Source organism: Panulirus ornatus, chromosome 12, assembly GCF_036320965.1.
Source record: "Panulirus ornatus isolate Po-2019 chromosome 12, ASM3632096v1, whole genome shotgun sequence".
NCBI lineage: Eukaryota > Metazoa > Arthropoda > Malacostraca > Decapoda > Palinuridae > Panulirus > Panulirus ornatus.
In genome coordinates this window covers 67,143,679-67,169,753 of record NC_092235.1, presented here as the reverse complement: position 1 = coordinate 67,169,753, position 26,075 = coordinate 67,143,679, and the positions used below count along the sequence as shown (strand labels likewise).

The 26,075-nt window shown below is 43.1% G+C and overlaps 1 protein-coding gene across 1 annotated transcript in view; it reads right to left on the bottom strand.

Annotated features, from left to right (window-relative positions):
- Rrp5 (Ribosomal RNA Processing 5) overlaps positions 1-26,075 on the bottom strand; it is a 151,611-nt gene that overhangs the window by 78,756 nt on the left and 46,780 nt on the right. The window contains exon 9 of the mRNA XM_071668104.1: positions 20,153-20,426. Within this exon, the coding sequence (XP_071524205.1) occupies positions 20,153-20,426 (274 nt within the window). The remainder of the gene's footprint in view (positions 1-20,152; positions 20,427-26,075) is intronic.

Here is a 26,075-nt window from a genome sequence, read left to right as displayed (position 1 = left end):
GCTTCTGCAGTTTCTCACTTGAATCCAGCCACCAGCGCTGTATCTTCATGCGAACAAAACTGACTCATTCAGCTCTCTCATACCAAAAGACTTCATACTTGCCCCTCTTCCAAAACTCTTGCATTTACCTCCCTAACAAACACATACATATAACCAAATTAAAACAACATGGATACATCACTCACCCCTGCCGCAAACCTTACATCACTGAGAACCAATCACTTTCCTTCTCCCTTACACATACACTATGCCTTACATCCTCGATAAAAACTTTTCACTGCTTCTAACAACTTTCCTTCCCACAATTTATTCTAAATCCTTCCACAGAGCATTCTCTATCACTCTATCATATGCCTTATCCAGCATCCATAAATGCTACATACAAATCCATTTGCTTTTCTATTTATTTATCACTTACATTCTTCAAAAGCATAACACTCTGATCCAAATATACTCTACCACTTCTGAAACCACACTGCTCTTCCCCAATCTGATGCTCTGTACATTGCCTCTCACCTCTCAATCAATACCCTCCCATGATAATTTACCAGGGAATACTTCAACAAACTTATACCTCTGTAATTGAGCACTCAATCTTACCCCTTTGCCTTTGTACAATGGCACTATGCACGCATTTCCGCCAATCCTCATCTTTTTATTCTCCCTAAATTTTATGATACTCTCTCACCCCAACTCTCATTTGCCCTCTTTTACCTCTTGCACCTTTCTCTTGACATCCTGTCGCTTTCTTTTATACATCTTCCCAATCAATTGCATTTTTTCTGCAAAAATCGTCCAAATGCCTCCCTCTTTCTCTTTCACTAATAATCTTACTTCTCATCCAACATTCACTACCCTCTTTCTAATCAACCCACCTCCCACTATTCTCATGCCAACAAGCATCTTTATGCGGCAATTATCACTGATTCCCTAAATACATCATTCCTCCCCCACTCCCCTTACTTCCATTGTTCTCACCTTTTTACGATTCTGTACTCAGTCTCTCCTTGGTACTTCCTACACAAGTCTCCTTCCAAGGCCTCCACTTACTCTCACCACCCTCTTCACCCCAACATTCTCTCTTCTTTTCTGGAAAAACCCCATACCAAATCTTCACCTTAGCCACAACAGATAATGATCAGGACATCCCTCCAGTTGACACCTCTCAGCACATTAACATCCAAAAGTTCTTCGTAAGACTAGGAGCTATTGGGATCTTCAGTGAGGGCGAAATGGAGTTGATAAAAGTAGTGATGATGTGGAGAAGGAGATGGTGGTGAGTATTTTGAAGGTTTGTGATTGTGTTTGATGATAGAGTGGCAGATTTTAGGTGTTTTGTCGAGTGTGGGGTGCAAAGTTGACGGAGGGTTAGGGAAATGATTTGGGTTTAAAACAGAGAAATAGGTAGTAAAAGCTTTGCGGAAGTGGGAAAGCGGCAAGGCAAGCCCAGGTTTGATGCTATTGAGTGGAATTTATTGAAAAAGGGGTGTGACTGTATTTGTGGGACTGTTGGTAAGGATATTTAATGTATGTATGACTCATGGTGAGGTGCTTGAGGTTAGCGGATAATGCGTGCATAGTGCCATTGTACAAAGGCCAAAGGGGATTAAGAGTGAGTGCCCAAATTTCAGGGGAGGTATAATAAAAAAAAAAGAAAAAAAAAAAAAATAATAATAATAATATAATAAAAAGTTCGTTGAGTATTCCAGGTAAATTATTTTTTTTTTTCTTTTTTTGCTTTTTCTTGTCGCTGTTCTGACGTTTGCGAGGTAGCGCAAGGAAACAGACGAAAGAAATGGCCCAACCCCCCCCCCCCATACCATACCACATGTATTTACTTACGTCCACACAGCACAAATATACATACCTACACAGCTTTCCTGGTTTTCCCAGAGCTTCACATGCCCTGATTCAATCCACTGACAGGCACGCAACCCCGTGTACTACCACTATCGATCCAATTCACTTATTCCTGCCCTCCTTTCACCCTCCTGCATGTTCAGGACCCGGATTCACACAAATTCTTTTTCACTCCATCTTTCCACCTCCAATTTGGTCTCCCACTTATCCTTCGTTCCCTCCACTCGACACATATATCCTCTTGGTCAATCTTTCTCATCATTCTCCTCCTTGTGCCCAACCATTTCAAAATACACCCTCTTCTGCTCTCTCAACACGCTCTTTGTATTTCACCACACATCTCTCTTTCCCTACATTACTTACTCGATCAAACCACCTCACAACCACACACTTGTCCTCATAACCATCTCATTTCCAGCAAATCCTACCTACTGCGCACAAACCCCTCTTTCCATAGCACACGCCTCGCAACCATACAACATTGTTGGAACCACTAATTACCTTCAAACATACCTTTTTTTGCTTCGAGATAATGTTCTCGGACTTACAACTTATGGCTATGATAGAGTTTGATAGAGATGCTCTGTGAAAGGTATTTATGATAATATATGGTGTGGGAGGCAAGTTGTTAGAAGCAGTGAAAAGTTTTTATCGAGATGTAAGGCTATGTATACGTTTAGGAAGAGAGGAAAGTGATTGGTTCTCAGTGATGTAGGTTTGCGGCAGGGTGTTGTCTCCATGGTTGTTTATTTGTTTTTTGGATGGTGTTTGTTAGGGAGGTGAATGCAAGAGTTTTGAGAAAAGAGGGGCTAGTATGAAGTCTGTTGGGGATGAGAGAGCTTGGGAAGTGAGTCAGTTGTTGTTCGCTGTATGATACGAGCGCTGGTGGCCTGATTTCATGTGAGGAAACTGCAGAAGCTGGTGACCTGAGTTGTAATGTGTGTGAAAGAAGAAAGTTAAGAGTAAATGTGAATAAGAGCAGGTTATTAGGTACAGTAGGGTTGAGGGTCAAGTAAATTGGGAGGTAACTTTGAATGGAGAAAAAACTGGTGGAAGTAAAGTGTTTTAGATATATGAGGTGTGTCTGGCAGCGGATGGAACATGGAAGTGGAAGTGGATCATAGGGTGGTGGGAGGGGGCGAAAATCCTGGGAGCCTTGACGATTGTGTGGAAGTCCGAGAAATTATCTCGGAAAGCAAAAATGGGTATGTTTGAACGGGAATAGTGGTCTCCAACTATGTTGTATGGTTGCGACGGCGTGGGCTCACTGGAAGAGTTGTGCGCAGCGAGGGTGGATGTGCTGGAAAATGAGTTGTTTGGGACATTGTGTGGTGTGAGGTGGTTTGATAGAGTATGTAAAATAGTTAAGGGTAAGAGAGATGTGTGGAAATAAAAAGAGCCGTGGTTGAGAGAGCAGAGAGGGTGTTTTGAAATGTTGATGGGCACATGGAGAGAATGAGTGAGGGTATAGATTGACCACAAGAGGATTTATGTGTCGGAGGTCGGTTGGGAACGGGAGGAAGGTGGGAAGACCAAATTGGAGTGGAAAGGATGGAGTGAAAAAGATTTTTGTAATGTGCGACGGGGCATGAACATGAGGAGGGTGAAAGGAGGCAAGGAATAGAGTGAAATGGATCGATGTGGTATATCCGGGGTTGACGTGCTGTCAGGGATTTGACGAATTCAGGGCATATGAAGAGGTTCCTGGGGTAACCATGGAAAGCTGTGTAGGTATGTATTCTTGCGTGTTTTAAATATATTGTGTGGCGTGTATGTATATACATTGTTGGGGGTGGGTTGGGCCATTTTACTTTCGCCTGTTTTCCCTTGCGCTACCTCGCAAACGCCCGGGAGGACTGGCAAAAAAAAAAAAAAAATATCATTATCATCATTATTATACTGTGTCACTGTAGATCCCGTGACTAGCAAGTAGCATTTAAGGATAACAGAAGAAAGATGGCCCAACCCACCCACATACTCATGTGATACATACACGTCCAACACACGACATATTACATAAATATATCACTTCAATGTATACCATATATACATACACTGAACATATACTACATACCACTGTACTTAATTCATTACTTGCTCCTTTATTAATTCCCGTCGCCACCCCACCACACATAAAATGCCAAACCTCCTCCCCCCACATGTGCGCGAGGTAGCGCAAGGGATAAGACAACAAAGGCCACATCATCGCATTCAGTCTCGAAGCGCTGTCATGTATAACGCACCGAAACCACAGCTCACTTTCCACATCCACGCCCCACAAAACTTTATGGGCTTCACATGCCTGGTTCAATCAGTGATGCACATCGACCCCGGGTATACCACAAACGTTCCAATTCACGCCTTATTCCTTGCTGCTCTTTCAACCTCTTGAATGTTCAGGCCCTGATCCTCAAAATCTTTTTCACCCCATCTTTCCACCTTCATTTTGGTCTCCCACTTCTCGTCTCCCTCCATCTCTGACACATAGATCCTCTCTGTCCCAATCTTTCATCTCTCATTCTCTCCATGTGACCTAAACCATTTTCAACACCCTCTCCTGCTCCCTCAAAAAACTCTTTTATTTACCAAAACATCTCCATGACATTTGGAATGTCTTGGGAGTATTGGTCAAGGGTTAGTGAGATGGACAAGGAGCAGGGAAGGAGGAACACTAAGCCTGAAACAGGAGTGGTGGAGTATGTGCAAAGTGTATGAATGTAACTCTAGTTGATATGGGTAACTGAAAGTGGATGGAGAGAGATGGGTGTTTTATTGGTGCATATGCAACATGGGCATGAGATGAAAGATCATGAGAGGCTAGTGTTTTGGGAGCAGCTGAGTGAGTGTTTTAGTTGTTTTATGCATGAGAACCAGGGTTATATGGTGATGAGTGATTTAATGCATGTGAGTAATGTGGCAGTTGAGGAGTAATTGGTGTACATGGGGTGTTCAGTGTTGTAAATGGAAATGGTGAGAGCTTGCAGATTTGTGCTGAAAGAGGACGGGTGATTGGAATAACTGGTTTAAAAAGAGAGATATACATAATGTATACGTATGTGAGTTGGAGAGATGCTCAGAGAGCTGTTATTGGATTACGTGTTAATTGTAGGAGTGCAAAAGAGAGACTTTTGGATGTTAATGTGCTGAGAGGTGCAACTGAGGGATGGTCTGATCATTTATCTTGTGGAGGGCGATGGTGAGATTTGTAGAGGTTTTAAGAAAAGAAGAGAGAATGTTGGGGTGAAGGAGTGGTGAGAGTAAGTGAGCTTGGGAAGGAGGACTTGTGTGAGGAAGTACCGGAGAGACTGAGATCAGAATGGAAAAAGGTAGAACAAAGGACATAAGGGGGTGGGGTTGGAATGGGACGTAATTTAGGAAGCAGTGATGGCTTGCACAAAAAGATGCTTGTGGCTATGAGAAGCGTGGGAGGTGGGCAGATTAGAAGGGTAGTGAGTGGTGGGATGAGGAAGTAAGATTAATAAGTGAAAGGCGGGCAGAGCGATGCATTTGGTTGATTTTTGCAGAGAAATATGCAATATGACTGGGAGATGTATGAAAGAAGAAAGAGGCAGGAGGTCAACAAGAAAGGGGGCAAGAGGTGAAAAAGAGTGCAAAATGAGAGTTGGGGTGAGAGCGTATCATTAAATTTTAGGGAGAATAAAAAGATGTTTTGAAGGAGGTTAAATTAAAGTGCGTAGGACAAGGGAAACAAAACAGGAACATCAATATAGGGGCAGGGTAATGGGGAGGTAATAACAAGTAGTGATGTCGGAGAGAAGGTGACTGGCATGAGTATTTGAAGTTTGTTGAATGTGTTTGTGATAGTAGTGGCGATATAGGGGATTTGGGCGAGGTGGTGTGCAAGTGAGAGGCGTTAGGGAGAATGATTTGGTAAACAGAGAAGAGAGTGGTAAAAGCATTGCGGAAGCTGAAAGGCTGCAAGCAGCAGGTTTGGCGGTATTGCCGTGGAATTTACAGAGGTATAAGTTTGTTGAGTATTCTGGCAAATTATATCGGAAGGGTATGATTGAAAGGGTGAAGGCAAGTACAGTGCAATCAGACTGGTGGAAAGAGCAGTAGTGTGGTTTCAGAAATGGTAGAGGATGTTTTGAGCAGGAGTTTGCTTTGAAGAATGTATTCGAGACAATACTTAGGAACAAGCAAATGATTTGTACAAACCTTCAAAATACTCACTCCCTCTTCTCACATCACCAATGCTTGTTATCACCTCCCCATTAGCCCCCTTTACTGATGTTCCCATTTTTTCCCCTTGTCTCATGCACTTTATTTACCTTCTTCCAAAACATCTTTTTATTCTCCCTAAAATTTATGATACTCTCTCACCCCCCCCTCTCATTTGCCCTTTTTTCACCTCTTGCACCTTTCTCTTGACCTCCTGCCTCTTTCTTTTATACATCTCCCACTCATTCGCATTATTTCCCAGCAAAAATTGCCCAAATGCCCTCTCTTCTCTTTCACTAACAATCCCAAACTTCTTCATCCCACCACTCACTACCCCCTCCAATCTGCCCACATCCCACACCACATGCATCCCTTGCGCAAGCCTCACTGCTTCCCTAAAACATCCCCACTCCTCCCCTTGTCCCCCAAAACTCTCATTTGCCTCTTTTTCACCTCTTGCACCTTTCTTTTGACCTCTGCCTCTTTCTTTTATACATCTCCCACTCATTCGCATTATTTCCCAGCAAAATCGTTTCCAAATGCCTCCCCTTCTCTTTCTCAAACAATCCCACTTCTTCATCCCAACCCCCTACTACCCCCTCCAATCTCCCCCACCTCCCGTGCCACATGCATCCCTTGCGCAAGCCATCACTGCTTCCCTAAATACATCCCACTCCTCCCCCTGTCATTCCTCTCTCACCTTCCTCCATTCTGCACTCAGTCTCTCCTGGTCCTTCCTCACACAAGTCTCCTTCCCAAGCTCACTTACTCTCACCACTCTCTCCACCCCAACATTCTCCCCGCTTTTCCGAAAACCTTACAAATCTTCACCCTCACCTCCACAAGATAATGTTTCAACACCCCTCCAGTTGCACCTCTCAGCACACCAACGCCCAAAAGTCTCTCTTTCACATGCCCATCAACTAACACGCAATCCAATTAGTATGAAGCAAAATAATAAATAGTAGGACTTTAGAGTGGATGAGTAATAGGAGTGACATTAGGCTTGCAAAGTGTGAGGATTTTTATGAGGAAAGAGTAATTTCAAAAGATGTTTGCAAGTATGTCAGCACAAGACTTTTTCACTGGAAACTTGAAATGTAGAAGGTTTTAGAGACTAATGGCTTCAGTGGCTGTCCAACTTCCACTCGTAACACATCAGCAACAAGAAGTCTTCACAACTGTTGTTTTATCTATATTTCTAATGCCTGTTCCTTCCCGGAACTCCCTAAAAGGAGTGGCTATAGCAATGGATTTCCATAACAAGTAAACCCCCAGTGTCACTTCCTAGCCCTTTGGTGCCTCAGACTTAACAGGCCCCTGTTACGGAACAACTCTAGCACAGTGTTTGCAGGGGCCTACATAATGTTCCTACCTACTACAATACCTAATCCCCTGCATAAATGCTCCTACCTACAGCTTCAATCTATTACTCTACCATTTTGCCAAAAGGCAGGCCTCACACATAATGTCACCAAAGGAAATCTAGTCATGAAGAATGAGCTGTGACTTGAGTGTTGTCAAGTGTTATGTGTGACAAAGAGAGGGAAATATGTTTTGTGGACCAGAATGCCATAGTCAATGTGGAGGTGAGGAAGAAAAAAAAAAAAAAGCTACCTGGGTCAGAGAGTGCAACTTGACAACTAATGAAGTGCTGGCTCACTATGATGCTGACAATAACCCTCCCAATATAGTATTGTTAAGAACAATATATGGAAATGGTGGGATTTCATGTTTTCTTTGGGGAAAAAAAATACATTGATTTTTGAGTGAAATACAGTAGTGGGCTTTGGCATCTGAAACAAACTCCTTCTAAACAGCCTTGAGATTCAAGTAACTTAAGAGTTGGAAAATCAAATTATTATTATTTATCATTATTATTATTTTTTTTTTTCTTTTTTATACTTTGTCGCTGTCTCCCGCGTTTGCGAGGTAGCGCAAGGAAACAGACGAAAGAAATGGCCCAACCCCCCCCATACACATGTATATACATACGCCCACACACGCAAATATACATACCTACACAGCCTTCCATGGTTTACCCCAGACGCTTCACATGCCTTGATTCAATCCACTGACAGCACGTCAGCCCCGGTATACCACATCGCTCCAATTCACTCTATTCCTTGCCCTCCTTTTCACCCTCCTGCATGTTCAGGCCCCGATCACACAAAATCTTTTTCACTCCATCTTTCCACCTCCAATTTGGTCTCCCTCTTCTCCTTGTTCCCTCCACCTCCGACACATATATCCTCTTGGTCAATCTTTCCTCACTCATCCTCTCCATGTGCCCAAACCACTTCAAAACACCTCTTCTGCTCTCTCAACCAAGCTCTTTTTATTTCCACACATCTCTCTTACCCTTACGTTACTCACTCGATCAAACCACCTCACACCACACATTGTCCTCAAACATCTCATTTCCAGCACATCCATCCTCCTGCGCACAACTCTATCCATAGCCCACGCCTCGCAACCATACAACATTGTTGGAACCACTATTCCTTCAAACATACACATTTTTGCTTTCCGAGATAATGTTCTCGACTTCCACACATTCTTCAAGGCCCCCAGAATTTTCGCCCCCTCCCCCACCCTATGATCCACTTCCGCTTCCATGGTTCCATCCGCTGCCAGATCCACTCCCAGATATCTAAAACACTTCACTTCCTCCAGTTTTTCTCCATTCAAACTCACCTCCCAATTGACTTGACCCTCAACCCTACTGTACCTAATAACCTTGCTCTTATTCACATTTACTCTTAACTTTCTTCTTCCACACACTTTACCAAAACTCAGTCACCAGCTTCTGCAGTTTCACACATGAATCAGCCACCAGCGCTGTGTCATCAGCGAACAACAACTGACTCACTTCCCAAGCTCTCTCATCCCCAACAGACTTCATACTTGCCCCTCTTTCCAAAACTCTTGCATTCACCTCCCTAACAACCCCATCCATAAACAAATTAAACAACCATGGAGACATCACACACCCCTGCCGCAAACCTACATTCACTGAGAACCAATCACTTTCCTCTCTTCCTACACGTACACATGCCTTACATCCTCGATAAAAACTTTTCACTGCTTCTAACAACTTTCCTCCCACACCATATATCTTAATACCTTCCACAGAGCATCTCTATCAACTCTATCATATGCCTTCTCCAGATCCATAAATGCTACATACAAATCCATTTGCTTTTCTAAGTATTTCTCACATACATTCTTCAAAGCAAACACCTGATCCACACATCCTCTACCACTTCTGAAACCACACTGCTCTTCCCCAATCTGATGCTCTGTACATGCCTTCACCCTCTCAATTAATACCCTCCCATATAATTTACCAGGAATACTCAACAAACTTATACCTCTGTAATTTGAGCACTCACTCTTATCCCCTTTGCCTTTGTACAATGGCACTATGCACGCATTCCGCCAATCCTCAGGCACCTCACCATGAGTCATACATACATTAAATAACCTTACCAACCAGTCAACAATACAGTCACCCCCTTTTTTAATAAATTCCACTGCAATACCATCCAAAACCTGCTGCCTTGCCGGCTTTCATCTTCCGCAAAGCTTTCACTACCTCTTCTCTGTTTACCAAATCATTTTCCCTAACCCTCTCACTTTGCACACCACCTCGACCAAAACACCTATATCTGCCACTCTATCATCAAACACATTCAACAAACCTTCGAAATACTCACTCCATCTCCTTCTCACATCACCACTACTTGTTATCACCTCCCCATTTGCGCCCTTCACAGAAGTTCCATTTGCTCCCTTGTCTTACGCACTTTATTTACCTCCTTCCACAACATCTTTTTATTCTCCCTAAAATTTAATGATACTCTCTCACCCCATCTCTCATTTGCCCTTTTTTTCACCTCTTGCACCTTTCTCTTGACCTCCTGTCTCTTTCTTTTATACATCTCCCACTCAATTGCATTTTTTCCCTGCAAAAATCGTCCAAATGCCTCTCTCTTCTCTTTCACTAATACTCTTACTTCTTTTCACCACCACTCACTACCCTTTCTAATCAACCCACCTCCACTCTTCTCATGCCACAAGCATCTTTTGTGCAATCCATCACTGATTCCCTAAATACATCCCATTCCTCCCCCACTCCCCTTACTTCCATTGTTCTCACCTTTTTCCATTCTGTACTCAGTCTCTCCTGGTACTTCCTCACACAGGTCTCCTTCTCAAGCTCACTTACTCTCACCACCCTCTTCACCCCAACATTCACTCTTCTTTTCTGAAAACCCATACAAATCTTCACCTTAGCCTCCACAAGATAATGATCAGACATCCCTCCGTTGCACCTCTAAGCACATTAACATCCAAAAGTCTCTCTTTCGCACGCCTGTCAATTAACACGTAATCCAATAACGCTCTCTGGCCATCTCTCCTACTTACATAAGTATACTTATGTATATCTCGCTTTTTAAACCAGGTTTATTCCCAATCATCAGTTCTTTTTCAGCACATAAATCTACAAGCTCTTCACCATTTCCATTTACAACACTGAACACCCCATGTATACCAATTATTCCCTCAACTGCCACATTACTCACCTTTGCATTCAAATGGAGGACAAGAGCAAGGCAAGGAGTAGCAATACTCCTGAAACAGGAGTTGTGGGAGTATGTGATAGAGTGTAAGAAAGTAAATTCTCGATTAATATGGGTAAAACTGAAAGTTGATGGAGAGAGGTGGGTGATTATTGGTGCTTATGCACCTGGGCATGAGAAGAAAGATCAAGAGAGGCAAGTGTTTTGGGAGCAGCTGAATGAGTGTGTTAGTGGTTTTGATGCACGAGACCGGGTTATAGTGATGGGTGATTTGAATGCAAAGGTGAGTAATGTGGCAGTTGAGGGAATAATTATTATTATTATCATTATTATTATCATTAAAAAATAAATAAATAAATATATTATCATTTACCTCCTTCCAGGAAGGAAGAGAGGAAAGTGATTGGTTCTCAGTGAATGTAGGTCTGCGGCACGGGTGTGTGACGTCTCCATGGTTGTTTAATTTGTTTATGGATGGGGTTGTTAGGGAGGTAAATGCAAGAGTTTTGGAAAGAGGGGCAAGTATGAAGTTGTTGGGGATGAGAGAGCTTGGGAAAAGAGTCAGTTGTTGTTCGCTGATGACACAGCGCTGGTGGCTGATTCATGTGAGAAACTGCAGAAGCTGGTGACTGAGTTTGGTAAAGTGTGTGGAAGAAGAAAGTTAAGAGTAAATGTGAATAAGAGCAAGGTTATTAGGTACAGTAGGGTTGAGGGTCAAGTCAATTGGGAGGTGAGTTTGAATGGAGAAAAACTGGAGGAAGTGAAATGTTTTAGATATCTGGGAGTGGATCTGGCAGCGGATGGAACCATGGAAGCGGAAGTGGATCATAGGGTGGGGGAGGGGGTGAAAATTCTGGGGGCCTTGAAGAATGTGTGGAAGTCGAGAACATTATCTCGGAAAGCAAAAATGGGTATGTTTGAAGGAATAGTGGTTCCAACAATGTTGTATGGTTGCGAGGCGTGGGCTATGGATAGAGTTGTGCGTAGGAGAATGGATGTGCTGGAAATGAGATGTTTGAGGACAATGTGTGGTGTGAGGTGGTTTGATCGAGTGAGAAACGTAAGGGTAAGAGAGATGTGTGGAAATAAAAAGAGCGTGGTTGAGAGAACAGAAGAGGGTGTTTTGAAGTGGTTTGGGCACATGGAGAGAATGAGTGAGGAAAGATTGACCAAGAGGATATATGTGTCGGAGGTGGAGGGAACGAGGAGAAGAGGGAGACCAAATTGGAGGTGGAAAGATGGAGTGAAAAAGATTTTGTGTGATCGGGGCCTGAACATGCAGGAGGGTGAAAGGAGGGCAAGGAATAGAGTGAATTGGAGCGATGTGGTATACCGGGGCTGACGTGCTGTCAGTGGATTGAATCAAGGCATGTGAAGCGTCTGGGGTAAACCATGGAAAGTTGCATAGGTATGTATATTTGCGTGTGTGGACGTATGTATATACAGGTGTATGGGGGGGGGGGGGGGGGGTTTGGGCCATTTCTTTCGTCTGTTTCCTTGCGCTACCTCGCAAACACGGAAGACAGCGACAAAGTATAAAAAAAAAAAAAAAACCTTCCAGAACATTTTTTTTTTTTATACTTTGTCGCTGTCTCCCGCGTTTGCGAGGTAGCGCAAGGAAACAGACGAAAGAAATGGCCCAACCCCCCCCCATACACATGTATATACATACGTCCACACACGCAAATATACATACCTACACAGCTTTCCATGGTTTACCCCAGACGCTTCACATGCCTTGATTCAATCCACTGACAGCACGTCAGCCCCGGTATACCACATCGCTCCAATTCACTCTATTCCTTGCCCTCCTTTCACCCTCCTGCATGTTCAGGCCCCGATCACACAAAATCTTTTTCACTCCATCTTTCCACCTCCAATTTGGTCTCCCTCTTCTCCTTGTTCCCTCCACCTCCGACACATATATCCTCTTGGTCAATCTTTCCTCACTCATCCTCTCCATGTGCCCAAACCACTTCAAAACACCCTCTTCTGCTCTCTCAACCACGCTCTTTTTATTTCCACACATCTCTCTTACCCTTACGTTACTCACTCGATCAAACCACCTCACACCACACATTGTCCTCAAACATCTCATTTCCAGCACATCCATCCTCCTGCGCACAACTCTATCCATAGCCCACGCCTCGCAACCATACAACATTGTTGGAACCACTATTCCTTCAAACATACCCATTTTTGCTTTCCGAGATAATGTTCTCGACTTCCACACATTCTTCAAGGCCCCCAGAATTTTCGCCCCCTCCCCCACCCTATGATCCACTTCCGCTTCCATGGTTCCATCCGCTGCCAGATCCACTCCCAGATATCTAAAACACTTCACTTCCTCCAGTTTTTCTCCATTCAAACTCACCTCCCAATTGACTTGACCCTCAACCCTACTGTACCTAATAACCTTGCTCTTATTCACATTTACTCTTAACTTTCTTCTTCCACACACTTTACCAAACTCAGTCACCAGCTTCTGCAGTTTCTCACATGAATCAGCCACCAGCGCTGTATCATCAGCGAACAACAACTGACTCACTTCCCAAGCTCTCTCATCCCCAACAGACTTCATACTTGCCCCTCTTTCCAAAACTCTTGCATTTACCTCCCTAACAACCCCATCCATAAACAAATTAAACAACCATGGAGACATCACACACCCCTGCCGCAAACCTACATTCACTGAGAACCAATCACTTTCCTCTCTTCCTACACATACACATGCCTTACATCCTCGATAAAAACTTTTCACTGCTTCTAACAACTTTCCTCCCACACCATATATTCTTAATACCTTCCACAGAGCATCTCTATCAACTCTATCATATGCCTTCTCCAGATCCATAAATGCTACATACAAATCCATTTGCTTTTCTAATTATTTCTCACATACATTCTTCAAAGCAAACACCTGATCCACATATCCTCTACCACTTCTGAAACCACACTGCTCTTCCCCAATCTGATGCTCTGTACATGCCTTCACCCTCTCAATCAATACCCTCCCATATAATTTACCAGGAATACTCAACAAACTTATACCTCTGTAATTTGAGCACTCACTCTTATCCCCTTTGCCTTTGTACAATGGCACTATGCACGCATTCCGCCAATCCTCATCTTTTTATTCTCCCTAAAATTTTATGATACTCTCTCACCCCAACTCTCATTTGCCCTCTTTTTTACCTCTTGCACCTTTCTCTTGACCTCCTGTCTCTTTCTTTTATACATCTCCCACTCAATTGCATTTTTTCCCTGCAAAAATCGTCCAAATGCCTCCCTCTTCTCTTTCACTAATAATCTTACTTCTTCATCCCACCATTCACTACCCTTTCTAATCAACCCACCTCCCACTCTTCTCATGCCACAAGCATCTTTTGCGCAATCTATCACTGATTCCCTAAATACATCCCATTCCTCCCCCACTCCCCTTACTTCCATTGTTCTCACCTTTTTCCATTCTGTACTCAGTCTCTCCTGGTACTTCCTCACACAAGTCTCCTTCCCAAGCTCACTTACTCTCACCACCCTCTTCACCCCAACATTCACTCTTCTTTTCTGAAAACCCATACAAATCTTCACCTTAGCCACCACAAGATAATGATCAGACATCCCTCCAGTTGCACCTCTCAGCACATTAACATCCAAAAGTCTCGTAAGACAAGGGAGCAAATGGGAACTTCAGTGAAGGGCGCAAATGGGGAGATGATAACAAGTAGTGATGATGTGAGAAGGAGATGGAGTGAGTATTTTGAAGGTTTGTTGAATGTGTTTGATGATAGAGTGGCAGATATAGGGTGTTTTGGTCGAGGTGGTGTGCAAAGTGAGAGGGTTAGGGAAAATGATTTGGTAAACAGAGAAGAGGTAGTAAAAGCTTTGCGGAAGATGAAAGCCGGCAAGGCAGCAGGTTTGGATGGTACTGCAGTGGAATTTATTAAAAAAAGGGGGTGACTGTATTATTGACTGGTTGGTAAGGATATTTAATGTATGTATGACTCATGGTGAGGTGCCTGAGGATTAGCGGAATGCGTGCATAGTGCCATTGTACAAAGGCAAAGGGGATAAGAGTGAGTGCTCAAATTTCAGAGGTATAAAAAAAAAAAAAGAAAAAAAAAAAAAAAATAATAATAATAATAATAAAAAGTTCGTTGAGTATTCCAGGTAAATTATTTTTTTATTTTTTTTTTTGCTTTGTCGCTGTCTCCTGCGTTTGCGAGGTAGCGCAAGGAAACAGACGAAAGAAATGGCCCAACCCCCCCCCCCATACACATGTATATACATACGTCCACACACGCAAATATACATACCTACACAGCTTTCCATGGTTTACCCCAGACGCTTCACATGCCCTGATTCAATCCACTGACAGCACGTCAACCCCGGTATACCACATCGATCCAATTCACTCTATTCCTTGCCCTCCTTTCACCCTCCTGCATGTTCAGGCCCCGATCACACAAAATCTTTTTCACTCCATCTTTCCACCTCCAATTTGGTCTCCCACTTCTCCTCGTTCCCTCCACCTCCGACACATATATCCTCTTGGTCAATCTTTCCTCACTCATTCTCTCCATGTGCCCAAACCATTTCAAAACACCCTCTTCTGCTCTCTCAACCACGCTCTTTTTATTTCCACACATCTCTCTTACCCTCACATTACTTACTCGATCAAACCACCTCACACCACACATTGTCCTCAAACATCTCATTTCCAGCACATCCATCCTCCTGCGCACAACTCTATCCATAGCCCACGCCTCGCAACCATACAACATTGTTGGAACCACTATTCCTTCAAACATACCCATTTTTGCTTTCCGAGATAATGTTCTCGACTTCCACACATATGGCATATGATAGAGTTGATAGAGATGCTCTGTGGAAGGTATTAAGAATATATGGTGTGGGAGGCAAGTTGTTAGAAGCAGTGAAAAGTTTTTATCGAGGATGTAAGGCATGTATACGTGTAGGAAGAGAGGAAAGTGATTGGTTCTCAGTGAATGTAGGTTTGCGGCAGGGGTGTGTCTCCATGGTTGTTTAATTTGTTTATGGATGGGGTTGTTAGGGAGGTGAATGCAAGAGTTTTGGAAAGAGGGGCAAGTATGAAGTCTGTTGGGGATGAGAGAGCTTGGGAAGTGAGTCAGTTGTTGTTCGCTGATGATAGAGCGCTGGTGGCTGATTCATGTGAGAAACTGCAGAAGCTGGTGACTGAGTTTGGTAAAGTGTGTGAAAGAAGAAAGTTAAGAGTAAATGTGAATAAGAGCAAGGTTATTAGGTACAGTAGGGTTGAGGGTCAAGTCAATTGGGAGGTAACTTTGAATGGAGAAAAACTGGAGGAAGTAAAGTGTTTTAGATATCTGAGAGTGGATCTGGCAGCGGATGGAACCATGGAAGTGGAAGTGGATCATAGGGTGGGGGAGGGGGCGAAAATCCTGGGAGCCTTGAAGAATGTGTGGAAGTCGAGAACATTATCTCGGAAAGCAAAAATGGGTATGTTTGAAGGAATAGTGGTTCCAACAATGTTGTATGGTTGCGAGGCGTGGGCTATGGATAGAGTTGTGCGCAGGAGGGTGGATGTGCTGGAAATGAGATGTTTGAGGACAATGTGTGGTGTGAGGTGGTTTGATCGAGTAAGTAACGTAAGGGTAAGAGAGATGTGTGGAAATAAAAAGAGCGTGGTTGAGAGAGCAGAAGAGGGTGTTTTGAAATGGTTTGGGCACATGGAGAGAATGAGTGAGGAAAGATTGACCAAGAGGATATATGTGTCGGAGGTGGAGGGAACGAGGAGGAGTGGGAGACCAAATTGGAGGTGGAAAGATGGAGTGAAAAAGATTTTGTGTGATCGGGGCCTGAACATGCAGGAGGGTGAAAGGAGGGCAAGGAATAGAGTGAACTGGATCGATGTGGTATACCGGGGTTGACGTGCTGTCAGTGGATTGAATTCAGGGCATATGAAGCGTCTGGGGTAAACCATGGAAAGCTGTGTAGGTATGTATATTTGCGTGTGTGGACGTGTATGTATATACATGTGTATGGGGGTGGGTTGGGCCATTTCTTTCGCCTGTTTCCTTGCGCTACCTCGCAAACGCGGGAGACTGGCAAAAAAAAAAAAAAAAAATATCATTATCATCATTATTATACTTTGTCACTGTATCCCGTGCTAGCAAGGTAGCATAAGGAAACAGAAGAAAGAATGGCCCAACCCACCCACATACACATGTATATACATACACGTCCACACACGCACATATACATAACTATACACTTCAATGTATACACATATATACATACACAGACATATACATACATACACATGTACATAATTCATACTTGCTGCCTTTATTAATTCCCGTCGCCACCCCACCACACATAAAATGACAACCCTCCTCCCCCCACATGTGCGCGAGGTAGCGCAAGGAAAAGACAACAAAGGCCACATTCATTCGCATTCAGTCTCTAGCTGTCATGTATAACGCACCGAAACCACAGCTCCCTTTCCACATCCACGCCCCACAAAACTTTCTATGGGCTTCACATGCCCTGGTTCAATCCAGTGATAGCACATCGACCCCGGTATACCACAACGTTCCAATTCACGCTATTCCTTGCACGCCTTTCACCCTCTTGCATGTTCAGGCCCTGATCGCTCAAAATCTTTTTCACCCCATCTTTCCACCTTCAATTTGGTCTCCCACTTCTCGTTCCCTCCATCTCTGACACATAGATCCTCTCTGTCAATCTTTCCTCACTCATTCTCTCCATGTGACCAAACCATTTCAAAACACCCTCTCCTGCTCCCTCAACCAAACTCTTTTTATTACCAAACATCTCCCATGACATTTGGGAATGTCTTGGGAGTATAGTCAAGGGTTAGTGAGAGGACAAGAGCATGGGAAGGAGGAACACTAAGCCTGAAACAGGAGTGGTGGGAGTATGTGACAAAGTGTAAGAAAGTAAACTCTAGATTGATATGGGTAAAACTGAAAGTGGATGGAGAGAGATGGGTGATTATTGGTGCATATGCACCTGGGCATGAGATGAAAGATCATGAGAGGCAAGTGTTTTGGGAGCAGCTGAGTGAGTGTGTTAGTAGTTTTGATGCATGAGACCGGGTTATAGTGATGGGTGATTTGAATGCAAATGTGAGTAATGTGGCAGTTGAGGGAGTAATTGGTGTACATGGGGTGTTCAGTGTTGTAAATGGAAATGGTGAAGAGCTTGCAGATTTGTGCTGAAAAAGGACGGGTGATTGGGAATACCTGGTTTAAAAAGAGAGATATACATAAGTATACGTATGTGAAGTTGGAGAGATGGCCAGAGAGCGTTATTGGATTACGTGTTAATTGATAGGAGTGCAAAAGAGAGACTTTTGGATGTTAATGTGCTGAGAGGTGCAACTGGAGGGATGTCTGATCATTATCTTGTGGAGGCGAAGGTGAAGATTTGTAGAGGTTTTCAGAAAAGAAGAGAGAATGTTGGGGTGAAGAGAGTGGTGAGAGTAAGTGAGCTTGGGAAGGAGACTTGTGTGAGGAAGTACCCGGAGAGACTGAGATCAGAATGGAAAAAGGTGAGAACAAAGGACATAAGGGGAGTGGGGTTGGAATGGGACGTATTTAGGGAAGCAGTGATGGCTTGCACAAAAGATGCTTGTGGCATGAGAAGCGTGGGAGGTGGGCAGATTAGAAAGGGTAGTGAGTGGTGGGATGAAGAAGTAAGATAATAAGTGAAAGAGAAGAGAGAGGCATTTGGATGATTTTTGCAGAGAAATAATGCAAATGACTGGGAGATGTATGAAAGAAAGAGGCAGGAGGTCAAGAGAAAGGGGCAAGAGGTGAAAAAGAGGGCAAATGAGAGTTGGGGTGAGAGAGTATCATTAAATTTTAGGGAGAATAAAAAGATGTTTTGGAAGGAGGTAAATAAAGTGCGTAAGACAAGGGAACAAACAGGAACATCAATATAGGGGGGTAATGGGGAGGTGATAACAAGTAGTGATGTGAGAAGGAGATGGAATGAGTATTTTGAAGGTTTGTTGAATGTGTTTGATGATAGAGTGGCAGATATAGGGTGATTTGGTCGAGGTGGTGTGCAAAGTGAGAGGGTTAGGGAGAATGATTTGGTAAACAGAGAAGAGGTAGTAAAAGCATTGCGGAAGATGAAAGCTGGCAAGGCAGCAGGTTTGGAGGGTATTGCAGTGGAATTACAGAGGTATAAGTTTGTTGAGTATTCCTGGCAAATTATATGGGAGGGTATTGATTGAAAGGGTGAAGGCATGTACAGAGCATCAGACTGGGGAAGAGCAGTGTGGTTTCAGAAATGGTAGAGGATGTTTGATCAGGTGTTTGCTTTGAAGAATGTATTCGAGAAATACTTAGAAAAGCAAATGGATTTGTATGTAGCATTTATGGATCTAGAGAAGGAATATGATGGAATTGATAGAGATGCTCTGTGGAATGTATGAAGAATATATGGTGTGGGAGGCAAGTTGTTAGAAGCAGTGAAAAGTTTTTATCGAGGTTGTAAGGCATGTGTAAGTATATGAAGAAAGTGATTGGTTCTCAGTGAATGTTGGTTTGCGGAAGGGGTGCGTGATGTCTCCATGGTTGTTTGATTTGTTAATGGATGGGGTTGTTAGGGAGGTGAATGCAAGAGTTTTGGAAAGATGGGCAAGTATGTAGTCTGTTGTGGATGAGAGAGCTTGGGAAGTGAGTCAGTTGTTGTTCACTGATGATACAGGCTGGTGGCTGATTCAGGTGAGAAACTGCAGAAGCTTGTGACTGAGTTTGGTAAAGTGTGTGAAAGATGAAAGCTGAGAGTAAATGTGAATAAGAGCAAACCTTCAGAATACTCACTCCATCTTCTCACATTACCACTACTTGTTAACACCTCCCCATTAGCCCCCTTCACTGATGTTCCCATTTGTTCCCTTGTCTTATGAACTTTATTAACCTCCTTCCAAAACATCTTTTTCTTCTCCCTAAAATTTAATGATACTCTCACACCCCAACTCTCATTCGCCCTCTTTTTCACCTCTTGCACCTTTCTCTCGACCTCCTGCCTATTTCTTTTACACATCTCCCATTCATTTGCACTATTTCCCTGCAAAACTTGTTTAAATGCCTCTCTCTTCTCTTTCACCAATAATCTTACTTCTTCACCCCACCACTCACTACCCTTTCTAATCCGCCCACCTCCCATGCTTCTCAAGCCACAAGCATCTTTTGTGCAAGCCATCACTACTTCCCTAAATACATCCCATTCCTCCCCCCACTCCCGTTACGTCCTTTGCTCTCACCTATTTCCATTCTGCACTCAGTCTCTCCTGGTACTTCCTCACACAAGTCTCCTTCCCAAGCTCACTTACTCTCACCACTCTCTGCACCCCAACTTCCAAAGGCCTATCAAGAAACTTCTGATTCTCTAAAGCACATAAAATATCATCTGTGTATTCATCTGTCATTTAATTTATAAAGTGTCAACAAAATAAGCAGATCTGCCTGGATTGACAGTGCATATACCTGTTGCTCTAAAACAGACTTCCGAAGGGCTACAATAAACAGCTTGTCCACATAATTAAACTTGAGCAAACGGCACATCCGTTTGGATCCAACAGGAAAATCTCGAGTTATATGTTTAGGAGGTTGGTCTCTATTAGTCACAAGATTCGACGAACAAAATCCTCTGCAGTTTTCTCCAATCTTGAAATACACTCCTCTAGGTTTTGCGTCATAAATCTCAGCACCCTCAATCCTATCACCAATCTTAAAGCCATGTAGAGGATCATTATCTATACTGGAAAAAATAAATGAAGAATAAAACTCATGGTGGACAGCTTGTAATATATGTCAACCTATCTATCTACCTAGCATCTTTAACTCTGGAGGATATAGCCTCTCAGTTCACCCATAGATATCCTCAAAGCATGTCTAGGGTGTCAAAGGGAAAAATATACATCCATGCTAATACAAGTACCTTCTAACTTCTCACTGCACACATTAAAGTTAATATAATGAGACCACGGAGTCCATTCACACCAATACCTTCATGCATAAGCAGTTCCACTAGACAATATACCAAATCATTCCTCTAGCATCTTTACCTGGATTACTTCTTTGCCTTAATCAACTCCCTAAAATCTTAACATATATTAATTTCTTTTACAGTGAACCATTTCTTGTATGTTCAGTTAAATTACTGTACCTCTGGGCCAATGTTACAATTATCACATATTTTGCATGACAATACCATCTTAAAATCTTTTCATTACTGTGCCTTTCTAAACATTTCTTTGCATCATATATCCTTCCCATGTATTCCCCACATGTCGTAGAAGGCAACTAAAGGGGGTGGGAGAGGGGGGGGGCTGGAAACCCCCTCCTTGTATTTAAATTTCTAAATGGTAAAACAAAAGGAGTCATGTGGGGAGTGCTCATCCTCCTTGAAGGCTCAGATTGGGGTGTCTAATTGTGTGTGGATGTAACCAAGATGAGAAAAAAGGAGAGATAGGTAATGTGTTTGAGGAAAGGAACATGGAGGTTTTGGCTTAGAAAGAAATGAAGCTCAAGGGTAAAGGGGAAGAGTGGCTTGGAAATGTCTTGGGAGTAAAGTCAGTGGTTGGTGAGAGGACAAGAGCAAAGGAAGGAGTAGCACTACTCCCACAGCAGGAGTTGTGGGAGTACATGAGAGAGTGTAAGAAAGTAAATACTGGATTGATATGGGTAAAATTGAAAGTGGATGGAGAGGGCAGGTGATTGTCGGTGCCTATGCACCTGGTCATGAGAAGAAAGATCATGAGAGGCAAGTGCTCTGGGAGCATCTGAGCGAGTCTGTTAGCAGCTCTGATGAATGAGACCAGGTTATAGTGACGGGTGATTTGAATGCAAAGGTGAGTAATGAGGCAGTTGAGGGTATTATTGGTGTACAAAGGGTGTTCAGTGTTGTAAATGGAAATGGTGAAGAGCTTGTAGATTTGTGCGCTGAAAAAGGACTGGTGACTGAGAATACCTGGTTTAAAAAGAGATACACATAAGTATACGTATGTAAGTAGGAGAGATGGCCAGAGGGCATTATTGGATTACGTGTTAATTGATAAGCATGTAAAAGAGAGACTTTTGGATATTAATGTGCTGAGAGGGTCAGCTGGAGGGAAGCCTTATCACTATCTTCTGGAAGAGAAGGTGAAGATTTGTAGAGGTTTTAAGAAAAGAATAGAGAAAGTTGGGGAGAAGAAAGTAGTGAGAGTAAGTGAGCTTGGAAAGGAGACGTGTGTGAGGAAATACAGGAGATATTGAGTGCAGAATGGCAAAAGATGAGACCAAATGACGAAAGGGGAGTGGGGGAGGAATGAGATATATTAAGATAAGCAGTAATGGCTTGTGCAAAAGATGCATGTAGCATGAGAAAAGTGGGAGATGGGCAGATTAGAAAGGGTAGTGAGTGGTAGAATGAAGAAATAAGATTGTTAAGAAAAAAGAGAAGAAAGAGGCATTTGGGCGATTTTTGCAGGGAAGTAGTGCAAATGACTGGGAGATGTATATAAAAAAAAAAGTGGCAGGAGCTCAAGGGAAAGGTGCAAGAGGTTAAAAAGACAGCAAATGAGAGTTGGGATGAGAATCATTAAATTTCAAGGAGAATAAAAAGATGTTTTGGAATGGGGTAAATAAAGTGTGTAAGACAAGAGAACAAATGGGAACATCAGTGAAGGGGGCAAATGGGGAGGTAATAACAAGTAATGATGAAGTAAGAAGGAGAAGGAGCGAGTATTTTGAAGGTTTGTTGAATGTGTTTGATGATAAGAGTGGCAGATGTGGGGTGTTTTGGTCTGGGTGGTGTGCGAAGCGAGAGGGTCAGGGAGAATGATTTGGTAAACAGAGAAGAGGTAGAGAAAGCTTTGTGGAAGATGAAAGCTGACAAGGCAGTGGGTCTGGATGGTATTGCAGTGGAATTTATTATAAAAGGGGTAACAGTGTCGTTGATTGGTTGGTAAGGATATTCAATGTATATACGGATCATGGTGAAGTGCCTAAGGATTGGTAGAATGCATGCATAATGCCTTTGTACAAAAGCAAAGGGGTTAAAGTGAGTGTTCAAATTACACAAGCATAAGTTTGTTGAGTATTCCTGGGAAATTACATGGGAGGATATTGATTGAGAGGGTCAAGGCACGTACAGAACATCAGATTGGGAGGAGCAGTGTGGTTTCAGAAGTGGTTGAGGATGTGTGAATCAGGTGTTTGCTTTGAAGAATGTATGTGAGAAATACTTAGAAAAAGATGGATTTGTATGTAGCATTTATGGATCAGGAGAAAGCATATGATAGGGTTGATAGAGATGCTTTTTGGAAGGTTTTAAGAATATATGGTGTGGGAGATACGTTTCTAGAAACAGTGAAAAGTTTTTACCAAGGATGTAAAGCATGTGTATGAGTAGGAAGAGAGGAAAGTGATTGGTTCCCAATGAATGTCAATTTGTGGCAGGGGTATGTGATGTCTCCATTGTTGTTGAATTTGTTAATGGATGGGGTGGTTAGGGAGGTGAATGCAAGAGTTTTGGAGAGAAGGGCAAGTATGCAGTCTGTTGTGGATGAGAGGGCTTGGGAAGTGAGTCAGTTGTTGTTCGGTGATTATATAGTGCTGGTGGCTGATCCGGGTGAGAAACTGCAGAAGTTGGTGACCGAGTTTGGTAAAGTGGGAGAAAGAAGAAAGTTGAGAGTAAATGCGAATAAGAAGTGAGGTGTTTTAGATATCTGAGAGTGGACTTAGCAGCAGCTGGAACGATGGAAGTGAAAGAGAGTCACTGGGTGGGGGAGGGGGCGAAGGTTCTGGGAGCGTTGAAGAATATGTGGAAGGCGAGAACATTATCTTGGAGAGCAAAAATGGGCATGTTTGAAGCAATAGTCGTTCCAACAATGTTATATGGTTGCAAGGCATGGGCTATAATTAGGGTTGTGCAGAAGAGGGTAGATGTGTTGGAAAAGAAATGTTTGAGGACAATATGTGGTGTGAGGTGGTTTGATCGAGTAAGTAATGAAAGGGTAAGAGAGATGTGTTGTAATAAAAAGAGCATGGTTAAGAGAGCAGAAAATGGTGTGTTGAAAAGGTTTGGACACATGGAGAGAATGAGTGAGGAAAGATTGACAAAGAGGATATATATGTCAGAGGTGGAGGGAGGAAGAAGCAGGAGACCAAACTGGAGGTGGAAGGATGGAGTGCAAAAGATTTTGAGTGATCGGAGCCTGAACATACAGGAGGGTGAAAGGCATGCAAAGAATAGAGTGAATAGGAACAGTGTGGTATACTGGGGTCGACGTGCTGTCAATGGATTGAACCAGGGAATGTGAAGCATCTGGGGTAAGCCATGGAAAGGTCTGTGGGGCCTGGATGTGGAAAGGGAGCTGTGATTTAGGTACATTACACGACAGCTACAGACAGAGTGCAAACAAATGTGGCCTCCTTTGTCTTTTCTGGCACTATCTCATGTATGGTGGGGTGGCAACAGGAATGGATGAAGGCAGCACATATGAATACGTTTTTTTATTCACTTATTATACTTTGTCGCTGTCTCCTGTGTTAGCGAGGTAGTCCAAGGAAACAGACGAAAGAATGGCCCAACCCACCCACATACACATGTACATACATACATGTCCACACACGCAAATATACATACCTATACATCTCAACGTATACATATATATATACACGCACACAGACATATACATATATACACATGTACATAATTCATACTGTCTGCCCTTATTCATCCCATTGCCATTCCCGCCACACATGAAATGACAACCCCCTACCCCCATATGTGCGCAAGATAGCACTAGGAAAAGACAACAAAGGGAACATCCGCTCACACTCAGTCTCTAAGTGTCATGTATAATGCGACGAAACCACAGCTCCCTTTCCACATGCAGGCCCCACAAAACTTTCCATGGTTTACCCCAGACGCTTCACATGCCCTGGTTAAATCCACTGACAGCACGTCGACCCCGGTATACCACATCGTTCCAGTTCACTTCACCCTCCTGCATGTTCAGGCCCCGATCACTCAAAATCTTTCTCACTCCATCCTTCCACCTTCAATTTGGTCTCCCACTTCTCCTCGTTCCCTCCACCTCTGACACATATATCCTCTTTGCCAATCTTTCCTCACTCATTCTCTCCATGTGACCAAACCACCTCAAAACACCCTCTTATGCTCTCTCAATCACACTCTTTTTATCACCACACATCTCCCTTACCCTTTCATTACTTACTTGGTCAAACCACCTCACACCACATATCGTCCTCAAACATCTCATTTCCAGCACATCCACCCTCCTCCAAACAACTCTATCTATAGTCCACGCCTCATAACCATATAACATTGTCAGAACCACTATTCCTTCAAAACATACCATTTCTGCTTTCCAAGATAACGCTCTTGCCTTCCAAACATTTTTCAACGCTCTCAGAAATTTCGCCTCCTCCCCACCCTGTGACTCACTTCCGCTTCCATGGTTCCATCCGCTGCCAAATCCACTCCCAGATATCTAAAACACTTCACTTTCTCCAGTTTTTCTCCATTCAAACTTACCTCCCAATTGACTTGTCCCTCAACTCTACTGTACCTAATAACCTTGCTCTTATTCACATTTACTCTCAGCTTTCTTCTTTCACACACTTTACCAAACTCAGTCACGAGCTTCTGCAGTTTCTCACACGAATCAGCCACCAGCGCTGTATCATCAGAGAACAACAACTGACTCACTTCCCAAGCTCTCTCTTCCACAACAGACTGCATACTTGCCCCTCTCTCCAACACTCTTGCATTCATCTCCCTAACAACCCCATTCATAAACAAATTAAACAACCATGGAGACATCATACACCCCTTCCACAAACCAACATTCACTGAGACCCAATCACTTTCCTCTCTTCCTACTCGTACACATGCCTTACATCCTCGATAAAAACTTCACTGCTTCTAACAACTTGCCCCCCACACCATATATTCTTAATACCTTCCACAGAGTATCTCTATCAAGTCTTATAAAATGCCTTCTCCAGATCCATAATTTTTTTTTTTTTTTTCATACTATTCGCCATTTCCCGCGATAGCGAGGTAGCGTTAAGAACAGAGGACTGGGCCTTTGAGGGAATATCCTCACCTGACCCCCTTCTCTCTTCCTACATACAATGCTACATACAAATCCATTTGCTTTTCTAAGTATTTCTCACATACATTCTTCAAAGCATATATACATGTGTATATATTCCTATGGGTCCACGGGGAAAATGGACTCATAGGAATATCTTCATCACGCACAAAATTGTGGTCCTTTCCAATGTGTATATATGTATATGTCTGTGCATGCATATGTATGTATACACTGAAATATATATGTATGTATATGTGCTTGTATGGGCATTCATGTATATACATCTGTATGTAGGT